Source organism: Geotrypetes seraphini, chromosome 5 (assembly GCF_902459505.1).
Source record: "Geotrypetes seraphini chromosome 5, aGeoSer1.1, whole genome shotgun sequence".
Classification (NCBI taxonomy): Eukaryota; Metazoa; Chordata; class Amphibia; order Gymnophiona; family Dermophiidae; genus Geotrypetes; species Geotrypetes seraphini.
The window spans coordinates 63980391-63998124 of record NC_047088.1 but is presented as its reverse complement, the minus strand read 5'-3'; the positions used below and the strand labels follow the sequence as shown (position 1 = coordinate 63998124).

The 17734-nt window shown below is 41.5% G+C and overlaps 1 protein-coding gene across 1 annotated transcript in view; it reads left to right on the top strand.

Moving 5' to 3' along the window:
- The window catches only part of CLIC2 (chloride intracellular channel 2), a 53412-nt gene extending 37008 nt beyond the window's left edge, over nt 1-16404 (top strand). The window contains exons 4-6 of the mRNA XM_033945088.1: nt 6231-6337; nt 9074-9255; nt 15758-16404. Coding sequence (XP_033800979.1) covers nt 6231-6337; nt 9074-9255; nt 15758-15919 — 451 coding nt within the window. The 3' untranslated portion in view covers nt 15920-16404. The remainder of the gene's footprint in view (nt 1-6230; nt 6338-9073; nt 9256-15757) is intronic.
- Nucleotides 16405-17734: the final 1330 nt, after the last annotated feature.

The following is a 17734-nucleotide window of genomic DNA, read 5'->3' as shown; positions in this document are numbered from 1 at the left end:
CTTTTTTTAATCTCCAGCCATGACGGTAAAAGGTCCGACACTGAAAGAATTCCTAAGAGCCATCATGGCCGGCAATTTTTAAAAAAAACCTATTGCGGCTTCTTAAAAGGAGGGAGTGGGATAGTTAATGACATTTCTCCAGTATGGTGGCCTTTATGACAAAGTGTAATATCTGGAACATGGGTGATTTTACAAAGAAGGCAAATTTCTTACCTTTGCAGGAGTGTATAGTCAATTTGGTTTGCCTGATTCCAAGTTCGTTTGTTGGATTCAGTTAACCTGTGCTATATAAGCTCTCAGTTGATCTGTGGTTGAGTTTGGTGATACTACAGATTTGTCTGCTCATTGCATTCAATTTTGGGGGGGCTCAGGCATGCAACATCACACTTTTACAAGCTTTTAAAAAGCTTAATTTGCCCAACTCTTTGGACTTAAAGAGCAGTTGGAAGCAGGATCTCGGATACTTTTTTCAAGAAGAAGACTGGGAGCTGTTTCGGTTACTGATTTTTTGTATTACTTTCCTTTGACTCAATTTTTATATTTTTTTTAGCACATCACACTTCCTGGACACCTGTCAAATTGGGTGTCAGGTCAAAAGCGCGCTGGGACAAAGGCGCGCCCAGACAATTGAGCGCAGCGCGGAGGCGCGCACCGCTCTAAATTACTGTTTTTAGGGCTCCGACGGGGGGCATGGGGGGAACCCCCCCACTTTACTTAATAGACATCGTGCCGCGTTGTGGGGGGTTTGGGGGGTTGTAACCCCCCACATTTTACTGAAAACTTCACTTTTTCCCTGTTTTTAGGGAAAAAGTTAAGTTTACAGTAAAATGTGGAGGGTTACAACCCCCCAAACCCCCCCATAACGCCGGCGCGATGTCTATTAAGTAAAGTGGGGGGGTTCCCCCCACACACACACACCCATCAGAGCCCTAAAAACAGTAATTTAGAGAGGCACGCACCTCCGCACTGCGCTCAATTGTCCGGGCGCGCCTTTGTCTTTCGCGCCGTTGTCTATGAACCATCAAATTGCATACAAGGGGGGGGGGTGCTGAAATGTTCTTAGCGCAACCAACCAACTTTTGAGCATTATTTTGCCACTGTAGCTGAAAAGAGTGTTATCTTATTTCGTTAAGTGCCAATTTGCAGAAATGAAATGCTATAGTTTTGACATTGTTTCAGATCATTGATTGAACCATATCCACATCATTCTCTTCTTGGTTGGGCTGAGAAATTTTCAGCATCCATTCATACAAGTTTTCCTTCTGTCTCCAGCTTATATTGAGCCTGCCAGTATGTGACAGGTTCTCTTGGCCACTTCCTTTATGAATGTGATTACTTGCATCCTTATTGGAACTCTGTGTTCAATTCAATTAATTCTATCCCATCTGTAGAGGTAATAGCCTCTTACCAGGCTGTTATCCTGAAATCCATGTTTGCCCCAATCTTATAGCATCTGCACTGAAAATTATTATGGAAAATTGGAAGAATTTGATTGATGTGGGTGGGTTGTTAGAAACAGTTGGAGTTGCCCCAATGAGAGAAGTTATTCACAAAAGTATATTTTATATATAGGATGGCTACTTTAATTGGAGAAGTTTTAGAGGATGTCAATACAATATGAGAGCTGGAGACAGAAGATGTTCCTTGAAGGGTGCCATTCAAATCTATAACATTCACAAAGTGGTAGACCTATGCACCGAGGTTTGGAAGAGATGGAGAGAGGGTTAAGATATTAGGGCACTCCGGGTTCTGGGGTAAATGGTAGAATTGGGAAAGGTAGTTTGATTTGATGCACTGAGGGCAAGATTTGTGTTGGAAAAGCAAGATGAGCTTGCTTATCTTCAGCGCAATAAATGACCATAGACTGATTCTTGCACAATTGGAGTTCACCAAAAACTGTGATTTTTACTTTGTTGAGCTATCCATTTGGAACGGTTTGCCACTGGTTATTCATAGTGGGTTATCTATTAAGAGATTTAAGGCTGCAGTTAAAGTGTGGTTGTTTGAGCAGACTTTATGGGCTCTTTAATGGCTGATACATTTGTGGATCACACCTCTCTTACTTTGTTGCTTTGTTTCTTATTATAGGTTGAGAATGAATTTTGTATTAGGGTCTTTCCTACTTTTCAATTGTCTTTCTTTTCTGCTCTTTTTGCTTAGTCTGTAGACTGCTTTGACCTGCCCGTCAGTAAAGGCATGTAGCAAATGTGAATAAACCATAATGGTATCAACAGGGTGATCTCGCACCGTAGATTACTTGTAATTGATCTTAGCTTGCACTGCTTACATTGTTTAAAAGGAGTTTAATAAGGAAAGTGTTGTTTTTTTAAAGAAAAGCTTTAGGCAATTATTTATATCCTTCCCTATAACTACTAGCAGCTCAATAGTGTCACTTCTGTTCAGAATAAAATTCAAGGTGCATCTGAGTAATTTTTTCATGGGAGCAATTTCAATTTGGAGTGATGTTCTAAGGGTAGCATTAATACCATGCATTCCTAGAACTGTTTCATTTCTGCTTCTCGTCCTTTTCTGAGGAACCCTTTAAGTAAACTGTGCCAAAAAGTGGCCTGCACTAATTGTAGGAGGAGCCGGAAAAATGCACATGTTTTTGTAAGAAAAGCCTTTATTTACCCTGTTCCTCGAAGGTTTTCGAGAATAATGTGGGGACAATAGCTACAGAAACTTTGAAAGATTTTGGCGACGAAAAAGGGCCCTTAAGTGAGAAAGAAACTCATCTTAGGAGCAGTGTGATCGGATTTGTTTACACCCTGAGGCAGCTTGACAGTGAAACGCTGGCCATCGTTGGTGTTCCGATCCTTAAGGAGAAAGTTAAGTTATTATTACCTTCTTCTGCATCACTCAATTCTGAAAGCAATTTTTTGACACATTGCTATGACCATTATAGTAGGAGGTTTTATGCCAGTGAAGTGATCGCCTGAACACCGTTATTCCACCATTGTGGAGGTGGGTGGGCCCTGTCTGAGGCTTTTTCCTCCATTAAGACTGGTCTTTGCTTGTGTCTTTTGTTCAATATACCTTCAATATTTCCTTTTGGTGAAAGTGTTTTTTGTGATTATTATTGATATTCACCATATCCGAGTTTTTGTGCTGCACTAATTTTAGCACATGGGTTTCCTGTGCACTGAGGCCACTTTTAGCGCAGCTGTAAAATGACTGCAATATCTTTTTTTTCCTGCTAATTCCCATGCGCTAATTTCCCAATTAGTGCATGGCCATTAGCACATGAGCACTTACCGCAACCTATTGTGTAGGCAGTAAGAGATCCTGCACTAACACTGTGCTAATTGGTCAGCACGTGCCAAATTCTGACGTGCTTACCAATGAATGCAGGTATGCTTTCTCCCCACCTCCAAACATGCCCCCCCCCCTTTAGCATGTAGGTAGCACACATTTTGTATTTTTTGCGAAAGGAAGCATGGGTGATGAGCATTTTCACTAGGTAAATTGTATGATTTGTTGATGAAATGTATACATGTGTGTCTTATGGCTGTTTGTAGTGCTCACTGAGAATGTGGTATTATAACCCACCTTGTTAAAGGGGGGATATAACTAATCCACACACTGATCCCAGAAGTACTGCAGGATGCCTGAGCATATCCCATGGTAATGCCTTTTAAACCTGTGCCAACCATACGCTAGTGTTTACCGCAGCTTAATAAAAGGATCCCTTAATGAAGTAGAGTGGTTTTTCATCCTCAGCAAATCTACTCTTAACAAGTGTTCTCTTTCAGTGCACTTGAAAAGAGTAAAATACTCTTAATCGTTGACTTAACCAGGATGATAAGTGATTTCTATTCCGCCATTTTCTCCATATGAACAGAATCAGTTAATACTTTATTAAGGAAATTGTTTGGCTTGCTAGAAAAAGACAATGGGAGGAAATGAAGAAGGTGCTGTTTATGTGAGTGAGGAGCAAGTGGATGGCAGGAAAAGATAATCCAGCAGTTGGTTAATTATCCTAAAAATGTTGTGCATCAACGCTATCTGTTTACAGAGGGGTGAACTGGTACAGTTAGATACCTCCACAATGGTGGGAAAACTGTTAGCTGTTCATCTTTAATCACTTATTCTCTAAAATGGGCAAAAGCCGTTTATAGAGCCAAAAAAATAAGCATTCGTCAAGATAGCCAGGAACACAGCCAGCATTGTGTAAGTCAATCTTGGCACCGATAAGCATCCGTTCAAAAGGAACAAACAAGCAAAACCTTGGTCTTAGTTCTTTGCCTGATTGCATTGCTAAATACATGTATGTAAGATGAAACAAAAAAAAACAAAAAAAATATTTAAAGCTACAGTTCTTCCCATTTTCCTAAAAACACATTATCAACATGTCTGTTTCTTAGTTAGTGTTGTTACTTCATTTACTCATAAGTAAAGGGACTAAAGGGGATGGGCCACTGTGGCCCTGGCCCCATCAATATTTTTCATGACACAGCATCGGTAGCTATGGGCAAAATGATTGCTTTGTTTGGCCCCTGCGTTCTGCTGCATCCACATTTGCATCTTTTGCAGTAGCTCCCTCCCTTGATTTTAAAAATAGCTTTTTGTGCTGCATTTATATTTGGAATAGTTCAAGATGATTTGTTTTTTGTTTTTTTTTAATTATTTATATTCTGCATATCCTACAATTCTATGCAGATTACAAATTATTCAGCTACTCAAGCATTTTTCCCTATCTGTCGCAGTGGGCTCATACTTCATCTGGGGGATTAAGTGACTTGCCCAGGGTCACAAGGAGCAGTGCAGTGCAGGATTTGAACCCACAACCCCAGGGTGCTGGGGCTGTAGCTCTAACCACTGCAGCACACACAGGCATGTGAAAACGAAAAAAAAAACCCCATTAACAGCTCCAATATAAAACTAGACAAGCAAAAATAAATACAATTACATGCCCAAACAAACAAATAAAAATAGACAGCAATAATCACAAAATTCAACATTAAGGTGTCAATTTTGTAAATGGCACTTAAAAAATATTCACCGAAGAATGCAACATATAGCGAATGTCAATCTTCATTTATAGAATTGCACCTATGAGCATCTAAATTGGATTTAGGCGCCGGTAGGTGTTAAAACCTTAGGTACCTTATTAATGCCATAGTGTTCTTGTCTAAATACCAGTGCCTAAAGTGCCATTTAGATGCCTACATGGAACAGGCCCAAGATACAACCTTAACCAACCCCCAATTTCTAGTAGGCACCTACCAATTTAGGCACCTAACTAACAATTTTAATTTAAACCAATTAATTAAGCACGTTATCAGCACTGATTAATCTAATTAAATAAGGCCCCTTTTATCAAACTGCATTAGGGTTTTTTATCACTGGCTATTGCGGGCAAGGGGAAGTAACCCCAGACTGTAGCGCGACCCTTCAAAAAGGTCTTGCAGGCCGCCATTGGCTCGTAGGCCTTGCAATGAAGACCACTATCCTAGATGAACTTTCAGCTGTGCTCTTCCTCCTCCCCACTGCTCACTTTTCCTACTTCCTTCCCCCTTGGTCTCCAGCATCTCTCTCTTCTATTCCCCCCCCCCCTTTCCCTCGGTATCAAGCATCTCTCTCTTTCCCTACTCCTCTCCCCTTGTGTCTCTTCCACCACTCTTTCGACCCATGGTCTACAGCATTTTTCTCTCATCCTCCCTTCCCTTTCCTATAATCTCCTGCATCTGTTTCTTCTATCCTCCCCCCAATCTCCCAGAATCTCTCTCTTCTACCCCCTTCCTCCAGGGCAGCAATGTCAGCAACTAAAGTCAGCAATGTCAGCAATTATAGATGTATTATAACCAGCATGGGCTTTTGAGCATCTATGCAAGTTCATGCCAAATCCTGCCTCCTGCTGACTTCTGCATCACAACCCTAGGGGTAAGACCTGAACACCTCTAGGTGGAGAGATGGAGGGAAGGAAAGAAAGGAAACTTGGAGACTAGGTGCTTCCCCCTAAATTGTGACACCCAGGGCAGCTGCCTGCTTTGCCTTGGGGACACACTAGCACTGTAAGGGATAGCTTACATATTGGGCATTTTGGTTTCTTATCTTTTCCCACTGTAACAAGTTCCACTGCAGCAAATGCACCGAAGCCCATTCAATTCCTATGGGCTTTGGTGCATTTGCTGTGGGAGATTCTCTGCCGTGGCTTTGTCAAAGGGGCCTTTAGTTTCTTATAGCTTTTGATTGCACTGAAATATAGTTTGTTTGTTTTTTAATTGAAGGTACCCCCACCTGAGTCCCCAAAACAAGGAGTCCTTTGATGTGGGAAGTGACATATTTGCAAAGTTCTCTGCATATATCAAGAATACCCAAAAAGAGGCAAATATAAGTAAGAAATCAGGTTAAAATTAACCAAATGTATGTGATTAATATGTATGGGGAATATATATATATTTTTACATTTTATTATTTTAGAAGACTACAACAGTGTATTACATTTGTTACAGAAAGAGTATTACAGACCTATTTTCATAAAATACACCAATTCATACAAGAAATTAAAAAAAATATTGTTTTACCCACCCACTCTACTTATCAAATAAAAATAATATTCAATAACTTATTATTACGTAAAATAATATAAAATATAAACAATTATTAGAAAAGTACATCAATTCATGTGTATGAAATAATAATAAAAGTTAAATATCCTTATTCAAAAAAAATAATAATTTGATATACAAGTATATTTTATAAATATCTCCCATCCTCCCACCCTCCCGGATGTGTAGTGAAAAAATCACAAAATGAGGAAATGTGGGACACTGTTTTTTAAAATAAAATATGGGGTCCATTGGCTTTATTTGTTGATTCTCAGTAAGAAATATATGGGAAATTTTATGTACTTTTCAAAACACCAATGAACCTTTTCATCAAAGTGGTATACAGATTGCCATTCCAAGTATGTATATTTACAAGGCAGTTTATCTAAGGCTTTCATGAGCGTCTTCAGTCCTTCAGAGCTACTCAGCATGATAGTAGCAGTAGGGGTTTTGTTTTGTTTTTTAACAGCGACAACTATTTTGGCACTTACACACATATGACATGCATAACTACACATGTGCAGTTATAAAATTGCCCTGTTTATAGTCATATTTTGCCATATATTTTTTTTATTAGACCAAGTTTGGAACAGATTCTGTAAATGGCACCCAAATCTGGATGCTGAAAAAAAATAAACACTAAGCACTATTTTATACAGGACACTCCAAGCTGGGTAAAAAACAAAAGGAATTGACCCCAAAATATCCACAAAGAAGAAAATCCAGAGAAAACCAAACCACCCCCCCAAAAAAAAATAAAATAAAAAAAAGCTGGGTGTCATTTATAGACTAACGCTTGTCGTCAGGATCTGTACCCAACTGAAGACATGAGGATTTACATCAACTGAAACCTGCTGTAAATCCTCATGTTAAAATGAGGCCATGTTCAATAGTAATGAGCACAAATTCTGCACATGCCCCTCCCATTGCCATTCCCTCTTTTTAGAGCCACATATGAGAATTTATACATACATTTTTATAGAAAATCAACTGGGAAGATGCACACATACATTCAATTTGTTGCCAATTATTCATTTGTTAAGTTATGTGTACAATAATCTAATATAATAAAGCCCTAAGCGCGCATGCGCACTCCCACCTGCGTGCTCCCGTTTTCCGTGCGCTGTAGGGTACCGCAGGTAGGAGTGCGCATGCGTGAGAATTCCCTGAGGCGGATGTCGGACGCCGCGGCTGTCGGCGGCTGCAGGCCACGGCGGAAGATGGCTGAAGCCTGGCTTCCCAAACGCAAGAGGACGCAAAGGAAAGTGGCAGCGAGCCACAGTGTCTCCAGTGACCCCCTCTGCAGGGTCCCTGCCTCTCTGTTTCCGTGCTGTGCTGGGAAAGGATGGGCTGAGGACAGGGCTAGAAGAGGAAAGAGAAGCGCCTGATCCGGCAAGTAACTCAACAGCTGAGGAAACTGCTCCCTCTAGCTGATGGAGAAGCCAGGGAGCCAGAAAGAAAGGTGGGGGGGGGGGACAATACAGAGGATAAGAGAGAAAGAAAAAAAAAGAGACTGAACTAAAGGATAAGAAGGGAAATTAAGATACAGAGGAAGGGATAGAGAGAATATTGTAATCACATCATATGTCATATTGTATTAATAATTGGGAGGAGGGTAGGAGAAAATGATTGTTTTATGTATTATTTGTGTAGTTAATAGTGCGTTTTATGCAATATTTTATGTTATGGGGAGAAAAAGGTGGAAATAGGGAAGGGAAAAGGGAAAATGGGAGCCTGAATATGGGTAGGTAAAAGGAAGGGAGAGGAGTTACTTCTGGACAGGGGGAGCAGGGAAGGGGTACTACTGGAGAGGGGGGAAGTAAAAGGAAGGGAGAAGGGCTACTGCTGGACAGGGGGAGCAGGGAAAGGGTACTACTAGACAGGGGGGAGGTAAAAGGAAGGGAGAAGGGCTACTGCTGGACAGGGGGAGCAGGGAAGGGGTACTGCTTGGCATGGAAGGTAAAAGGGAGAAGAAACAGAAAGAAAGAAAGACAGACAGGGGGCCAGGGAGAGAGACAGACAGAAAGAAAGGGGGGCAGGGAGAAAGAAAGCAGACAGAAAGAAAGAAACGCCTCAGTGCCCCATTGTGCTAAAAGTCTACACATCTATTCTAGCACCCGTTAATGTAACGGGCTTAAACACTAGTGAAATATAAAAGAGACTCGTGAGGACAGAGAGACGATCTCTGCAAGATTCAAAATCAAGCAAACAAAAGTAGAGATGGTCGAGATGTATCAGCTGGAACCCAGTCGATACATCTCGACCATGTCTACTTTTGTTTGCTTCAATTCTGAAATATGCCCGATATGCGCCAAATGTTGGCATGCAATTTTGGGTGCCATATATAGAATCCAGGGGGCCATGTATACTTAAACACTATTCACAATCCTTTTGTGTCACCTTTTTCTTAAATGAAATTGGAAATATCTTTCTGGTGCATGGAGGCATGCTGATGCTAAGTGAATATGGGTGATTATGCATGATGAAAAAATGCAAACCAGCATTTCTCCTCACTAATTCAGATTTTGAAAAGGCTTTGCTGAAGGAGTTTAAGCGTCTAGACAAATACCTGAATACTCCACTTCCTGATGAAATTGATCACAACAGCACAGAGGAGGTCCTGATTTCCAACAGAAAATATCTAGATGGAAATCGGCTCACCTTAGCGGACTGCAACCTGCTACCTAAGCTACATATAATTAAGGTACGTCCATACCTTACATTAGGTACACCAGAGTAAATAGCTCATGGCGGACACGGGGACAAATTCTGTATTTAAGTAATGATTAATTCTGTAATAGAAAATTTTTAGCTGTATGTATTAATTACGGTTCATTGAGATTTGATTGTTTTATTGTTTTACTATTTTACTATTAGAATTGTTATTGTTGTAATGTTTGCTATGATATTTTATGAAAAAAACCATTTTTTTAAACTTGTGTTCTTAAACTAAACTAAAACTTAAGTTTATATACCGCATCCTCTCCATAAAGATAGAGCTCGGCACGGTTTACAGAAACTTTAAAATAAGGAAGGAAAAACATAATAAGAATTAGTGATTATAAAGAGGGTAGAGAGATTTACATTTTTGAGAATAGCCAAGTTTTCAGATGCTTTTGGAATAATTGGAGGGAACCCAGATTCCACAGCAGAGCAGGAAGGTTATTCGAAAGTGAATTTGAAGAAAAGAGATTTCCCCAATTTTCCCGGATAGATGACGCCTTTTAACTAGGGGAAAGATAATCTTTCTTAATCTTTCCTTTTCTATTTTTAATTGAGTTCTTTTCTTGATGAATATGAACTATGCATTGTAAACCACTTGGATCCTTTTAGACTAAGCAGTATATAAAGTTCTTAATAAACATAAACATTTTCTTCATCACTGCAGGATCTCTCTATCCCCGTCCTGTCACTGTAAGCTCTGTCCCTGTCCCTGTCCCTGTCCCATTCCTGCAAGCTCTGTCCTCATCTGCACAAGCCTCAAACACTTTCAAATCATGTGTTCAAGGCTTGTGCAGTTAAGGCAGAGTTTGTAGGAATGTGACAGGAACAAGGACAGAACTCACAGGGACAGGATGGGATATTGAGATCCCGTGAAGACAGGGACAAATTTATCGCTGTGTCATTCTCTAGAAAAGGACAAGTATGACTAAAGTGTGCTAAGCAATGTATTTAGGCCTGAATTCTAAAAGTGGCACTGTTAGGAAGGTGCCAGTAGATGCTCTACCAGCACCTAAGTTAATATTTATTTTATTATTTATATACCACTTATATCCTAAGTGGTTTACATACAGGTACTTTATCATATTTCCCTATCTGTCCCAGTGGGCTCAAACTCTATCTAGTGTACCTGGGGCAATGAGGGGATTAAGTGACTTGCCCAGGGTCACAAGGAGCAGTGAGGGATTTGAACCCACAACCTCAGGGTGCTAAGGCTGTAGCTCTAACCGCTGCACCCCACTGTAATAATTGGCCATGCCATTAAAAACAAATTTAAAAAAAGAGTAGAAATCATGAGGCGTCTACAAACCACGTCAAAATAGGCGGGGTTATGGGCGGGGTTGACATTCAGCGCTGCTACACATCATTCTACGTCGAAGATAGGCACCGGAAATGTAGACCTGTAAAACCCTGGACCACATTTCCAGCGCCTACCTTCGACACAGGCCGCGATTCTGAAAACGAGGCCGTAATCAGACGGACATGACGCCGTGTTTTCAGGCACCTGCTTTCGGAATCCAGGCCTTAGTGTGCTAAGAGCTGCCAAATACTAAAACGGCTAGTGCAGTATAAAAGTTGAGGGAGCTGCTTAGCATAGGATAGGGAGGGACTAGGCAGGGCATGGGAAGAGACTGTGTGTGGACTGCACATCGCAGCACGTGGTAATTAGGGGGGTTGTCATATATGCAGTTACTGCAGATGCATCTAATGTCACCTCAAGAGACGGTGTTAGATACATCTGTGATACTCACCTTGATTTTAATATATGGTTGAGGTCATTTCTGTGTGGTAACTTAGGGAGAATATTAAACAAACTTCAAAGGACTATTTGCACAGGAAAAAAAAACCTATCTGAAAACTGCCCAATCTGTGTGCAGCTACAAGTGAGCACATTGTTCCATAACAAAGCAAATTTTAACCTGCATTTTTAAAGGTATTGCTAGAACAGGTTGGAGAAGGAACTGATGCTCATAAGGGTCCATTAAATAAATAAATGAATAGAGTATTCTATAAAGGGCTCTATGAATGGAACGATATTTATAGAATACTGATTTACGAGTAGCATGTGTCTTGCGCTTAACTTTGGGCGCAAGCCCTTTGCCTATCAAAACTAGTATATATACTGGCATCTAACTGTTGGCATTTGAGCACCAAAATCCTGGGAACACTCCTGGCTTGCCTATGCACCTCCCACGGCCACACCCCTTTGGAGTTGAAATCAAAAGAAGTTAGATACTCAGGTCCTGATGCACAACAGCTTTCCGTAACTCATTAAAGCAGTCTTCTTGTCACAGAAAGCTCTCCTTCCGATGCAGAAAAGGGTTCTCCATAGCTGCTACCAATCATCATAGCAGCTAAGGAGAACCATATGCAAATGCATTACAAGGAGCTCATTAATATTCTAATGAGCTCTCCTTGTGATGCACTTAGGAGAATGTCCCCCCTAGCACTGAATCATCAGTGCGGAAATTTTACGGCAGCTCTGGATCTGCCGGTAGCTGCTGAGCACATGTTGTGTGAACATACAACACACGCAGAGCAGCTGTGTCCATCAAAAATAAAAATAAAATAAAATAAAAAAGCCCACTCATACCTTCAATACATTTCTGACAAGAAGAATGCCAACTCCCTCCTGCCACCACTCTACCCATGGTGGCACCACCCCCTGAAACTCCCCCACTCCCTCCTGCCACCATACCTGCCACCCCCATACCACCACCACCCGACACCCTCATGCCAGCACCACCCCGATACCCTCCTGTACCTTCAATACAAGGCCAACAGGAGGGATGCCCACTCTCGCTTGCCAACACCCTCCGAAACACCCCATACCTTAAATACAAGAATAGTAGGAGGGATGTCACATCCCTTCTATCTCTAGGCTCACCTCTTCAAAATGGTGGCCATGCCCCTGCCCGGTGCATTCTGGTATGCACTGGGAGGGGCCTAAGGCACAACTTAATTGACTAACCAGCCAATTATCTAACTGGCTTCATAAAAACTAAATTGTTAGTGTTAATTGGTTTTACAATAATGTAAAGTTAGGCGTGGGATCTGCGCCTAAAATTTATATGTGGTGCTAAAAAGGGGGCAAAGAAAGGGGAGGGTCATGAGTAGATTGGGGCATTCTCCAAAGTTATGCACATAATTATAGAATAAGAAGCATCCACACCTAACTTTAGGTGTGAAATTTTGTACTACATTTTCCATTCATGCAAATGGTCAGACTTACGGCCTCTGTTACAAAGCCGCGCTAGCGACTGATACACAGCAACAGCCCCGAAGCCCTTTAAATCTCTATGGGCTTCGGGGCCGTTAGCGCAGCCGCTAGCGTGGCTTTGTAAAAGAGGCCGTTAAGGTTAGGCACAGCTTTCGGCCAAAAGCTCTATTCTATAAACCACACCTAACTTTAGACACATTTACAGAATAGCATTTAGGTGTGTGGGGGAGGGAGGGTCAGCCCCAATTTTTAGAGGCAATATATAGAATTTGGCCCATCATGCATCACTGCTGTTTATTGGTGCCAAGAAAGCGCAAAAGTGGCACAAAATTCTAGGCACTTGTTTATAGAATTGTCCCATATGTTGTCATAATTTCCAATGTTATTGATTTGGTATGTTATGATAAGGAATTGGTCTTCTATTTCTGTGACTGTTCCATCAAACAGTATCATAAGGTAGGCATCTTTCTGAGACTAAGGGCTCCTTTTACGAAGGCGCGGTAGCGGTTTAACGCGCTTAATAGCGCACGCTAAACCGCCAGTCGCGCTAGCCGCTTCCGCCTCCTCTTGAGCAGGCGGTAGTTTTACGGCTAGCGCGGGGGTTAGCACGTGATGAAAAGTCACGCGCGTTAAAACCGCTACCGCGGCTTCGTAAAAGGAGCCCTAAATTGGAGCACTCTATTTATGATAATGCAGAGTTCCAGTTAATGGTTACACTCTCATAAGAAATACTTTCCAGAACAGAATTTAATAAATGCAGTTTACTTCCCAAAATAGGATTGAAAAGAGTTGCTGGGTAAACTCAGTCCTCTGAATGATAATCTTATTGATACCAGCAAACTGGCTTCATGAATCACAAACTGTGCAAAGTTTCTTCATCGCTTACCTGTGACAGCAAAAGAAAATGGAATTTTATTAACCTTCTAGGTGTACTTTAAGAATGATTCTGAATAAATTGTGAATGCAGAACTCATAGGTTTTGTTGTTTGATTTAATAGCTGACATTACTTTTGTACAAGGAGATCTGTTATAACATATCTTGCCTTGTTAGATATATTTTTAAACACTCTCAACATGTTTGCTTAATATTTGTGTAGGTGTGCCAACATTTTTTACTGCTAATACCCACAGTAGATGGAAATAGAAAACAGGTGTTATGACTTGTAAGCCAGATAATTGTTGCTATATAGTCATCATGACTGTAATGGTTATAATTATGCATTACATAACCCCTGTTGGAGTTACCGCCGCTGCCAGCGCTAAAACCCGCACTATGCGTTCGTAAAAGAGGGGGATAGTTAGGAGTTTATGACGATTCTTTAATACAAGAAGATCTACAATAATTCTGAAACCAGGATCAGTCAGTTATATTTTATATTATAATTTAATTGTAGGAGCAGCTGTTAAGGCAGGCAGCCTCCAGTGATCTGTATAAAGTAAAACAAGTTGAACAAAAAATATTCAATGCATGCCACGGTTCAAAGATGCTTGTGGACCTGAACTTTCTCAGTACTACCAACAATTAATTTAAAACAAGTATAAAAAAATACACCCACGCAAACAGAAGTTAGATTGAAAGGGCCAAGGCTTGGCACGTAAGATTAATGGGTCAAGCGTGGGAAGAGTTGAGAGGTAAGGTTGATGGATTATCGATCTACCATGGAAGTGACTATCCAGCATCCTTCTTGTTGACATGTACACCTTCCATCTGAACAAGTTTCTTGCTAAAGAGTGCTTCTTGCACATATTCCTGTAGGCCTAAGGGACTGGGCACTCCTCCTGCTCCCAACATTTTTAAAAGTACCGGGAAGGGGTGGGTCCGCCCGGCCCGGCCCGACCCAACCAGGGGTGGGCCGTTCAGGGGTACAGTGGGCCAGTCGGGGGGGGGGGTGCAGTGGGCCGGTCAGCCATGCCAGTGGCAGGAGGGAGGCCTACAGAGCAGGAAGGACTGAGCACCCCTCCTCCTCCCAACTTTTACATACAGAGGGGGGGTGTCAGGCCGGGCTGGGGGGCTGGGCCAGGGGGTGGGCAATTTTTGACTCTCCTGCTCTCTGCCGCCCTTCCCCACAGTGCAGCCCCGCTTTAAAACCATGGACTCGCACTGCGGGGAAGGGTGGCAGAGAGCAGGAGAGTCAGGGGAGCCAGATAGTCAGGGCAGGCAGAGAGCAGGAGAGCAGGGGGAGCCAGAGCGAAGAGTCGGGGCAGAGCAGTTCTTGATTGGCCAGCCAGTCGGTTTGTAGGGAAAAAAGTGTAGTGAATTGCGTCCTTCCTGCATTGCATGCCAATTCCCCTCATTTGCATGCACGGATCAGGATGGGATCGCTACACAGATTAGTGAATCTGGTCAGAGGGAAATCGGGTCGCAAAGAGCTTGCAACCAATCGGTACACGATTGGTTTGCTTAGTGAATCTAGCCCAGGGGTAGTGAATTCCGGCCCTCGAGAGCCGTATTCCAGTCAGGTTTTCAGGATTTCCCCAATGGATATACATTGAAAGTAGTGCATGCAAATAGATCTCATGCATAGTCATTAGGGAAATCCTGAAAACCTGACTGGAATACGGCTCTCGAGGACCGGAGTTCCATACCCCTGATCTAGCCCAATGTGACCCTTCTGTTTTCCTTTACTGTGGGTGTTGGCTGCATTTTTTTTACTCACTGACTACTTTTGGGTGGTGCTATGTGAACAATGATTCATTTCCTCTCTTATACCTTGATTACCATCATTAGCAATCAGGCACTCAGAGAAGTTGTTGCAATAAATCTAATCTTTTTGTACTAACAAATACATACCCTTGGCCAATTCTGAGGTAAAGGGGAAGGGACTTAATATACCACTTTTGCTGTGTGGTTACAATCAAAGCAGTTTACATATTTTATCCCCCTTTTTACTAAACCGTGGTAGAGGTTTCTACCACAGCCCGGAGCGCTAAATGCTCTGTCGCTGCTCCGATGTTCATAGAGTTCCTATAAACATTGGAGCAGCATTGGAGCATTTAGCACCCCGGGCTGTGGTAGCAACTTCTCTCACGGCTTAATAAAAGAGGGCCTTAGGCCTTACTTTGTACCTGGGGCGATGGAGTGTTAAGTGACTTGGCCAGCGTCACAGGGGGCTGCAGTGGGAATTGAGCTCACAAGCTTAGGGTGCCGAGGCAGCTGCTCTAACCACTAGGCCACGCTTCCACTGAGATTTGCCAATAAAAAGACGTTTCACGGCATTTAGAGGTAGCTTTAAATAACCAAGTTGTTTTATTCTCTTTTCTGCAGATAGCTGCAAAGAAGTACCGTGGATTTGAGATCCCAAAGGAAATGTCAGGGGTCTGGCGCTATCTTAATAATGCATATGCTCGGGAAGAATTTAGCCATACGTGCCCAGATGACAAGGAGGTTGAGCGTACCTATGCTAGTGTCGCAAAAAAGATGAGTTAAAAAAAATGAGAATTTAAAGCTAAGGAAACGGAGAGCACTTGCAGACAAAGATTTTCAATGGATCTAGCTTGGAGCAATGACTGCTATCAGAACTTTCCCTTTGAACTCCAGAAATGTTTCAGCTGCTCCATGACGTGCAACGTCTTCTTTTTTTTTTTCAAAAACTCACATTCCGTTGGTTAACCAAAGGACTGAATGTTCTTTTCTTCTATTTGTCATATTAAGGTTAGAATTGTTGTGATGTAATGGAGGTAATTCCATAACTGGTCACTTGTTGAGAGGCCAAAAAAAAATGCCTATTTCCATAAAGTCATATACAGCCTAATTCTATAGAAGATGCTAAAAACTGTGGTTGCAAAATTGGGTCTGTGCCTTATTTACACATGCAGTTTAATTGAATAATGAGCCAATCAGCACCAATAATTGGGATCTTAACAAGCAATTGTTGGCGATTATTGGAATTAATTAAAATGTATATGTATATATTTAGGTGTTTGGATCTGCACATAAATTTCACACACGGTTCCAAAAAGCAGTTGAACATATAAATGCATCTATTATATAAAGTGTGCACAGGAACAGCTGGCCTTGAGATGGTTGTGGTTGAATCAGAGGCATTCCTACAATTTACATTCACGGTTATAGAATAAGAGGGATTCGTACCTAGTTCAGGTGCTAGAATTTACTCCATGTTTCAGTTGGTGTAAATGGCTAGGCCTAAAGTTATGCAATAACACAATCTATACACTTCACAAGGGTCTTCAATTAATATTGTAACTCAAATGGTAACACGGACTTCACCACCATTAGAATGCCCTTATGCACTAGAAACTTATCACCAGTTTCAAGGATCCTCAGCGGCACCACTTGGAGCTCAATACCATTTCATTGCTCCAAGCTTTACGTGTCTACTCATCATCGGGTCCAATTATACTATTTAATATTCAATCATATTCGTTACTCTTGCATTTTTTAGAATTTTTCATTTCAGTTTAATCTTAAATAGATATTTAAAAGCTGTTACTTAGCTTTTTCATGTGGTCTCTGGCAAAGGGATTGTCATACCTTTGCCAGAGACCACATGAAAAAGCTAAGTAACAGCTTTTAAATATCTATTTAAGGTTAAACTGAAATGAAAAATTCTAAAAAATGCAAGAGTAACGAATATGATTGAATATTAAATAGTATAATTGGACCCGATGATGAGTAGACACGTAAAGCTTGGAGCAATGAAATGGTATTGAGCTCCAAGTGGTGCCGCTGAGGATCCTTGAAACTGGTGATAAGTTTCTAATGCATAAGGGCATTCTAATGGTGGTGAAGTCTGTGCTACCATTTGAGTTACAATAGGCCTAAAGTTAGGCACAGTTCCCGGCACAAAGCGTTGTTCTATAATTGATGCCTTATTTTGAGCATTTTTTTATAGAATAGTGCTAAGCACTATAGAATCTAGTTCAGTGGTTCCCATCCCTGTCCTGGAGAACCACCAGGCCAATCGGGTTTTCGGGATAGCCCTAATGAATATGCATGGAGCAGATGTGCATGCCTGTCACTTCCATTATATGCAAATATCTCTCATGCATATTCATTAGGGCTAGCCTGAAAACCCGATTGGCCTGGTGGTCCTCCAGGACAGGGTTGGGAACCACTGATCTAGTTCATAGTCACCTATGGAGGTGGGTAATTGGCGTAAGTCATGACTAGATTGAAGCCATGAACATTTATGCCTGCTCAGGAGCAGGCAAAAATATTAGTGCGTAAAGTATATATGTATTTAATAAACATAAACAGCAATTCTATTCTATAATATATGTA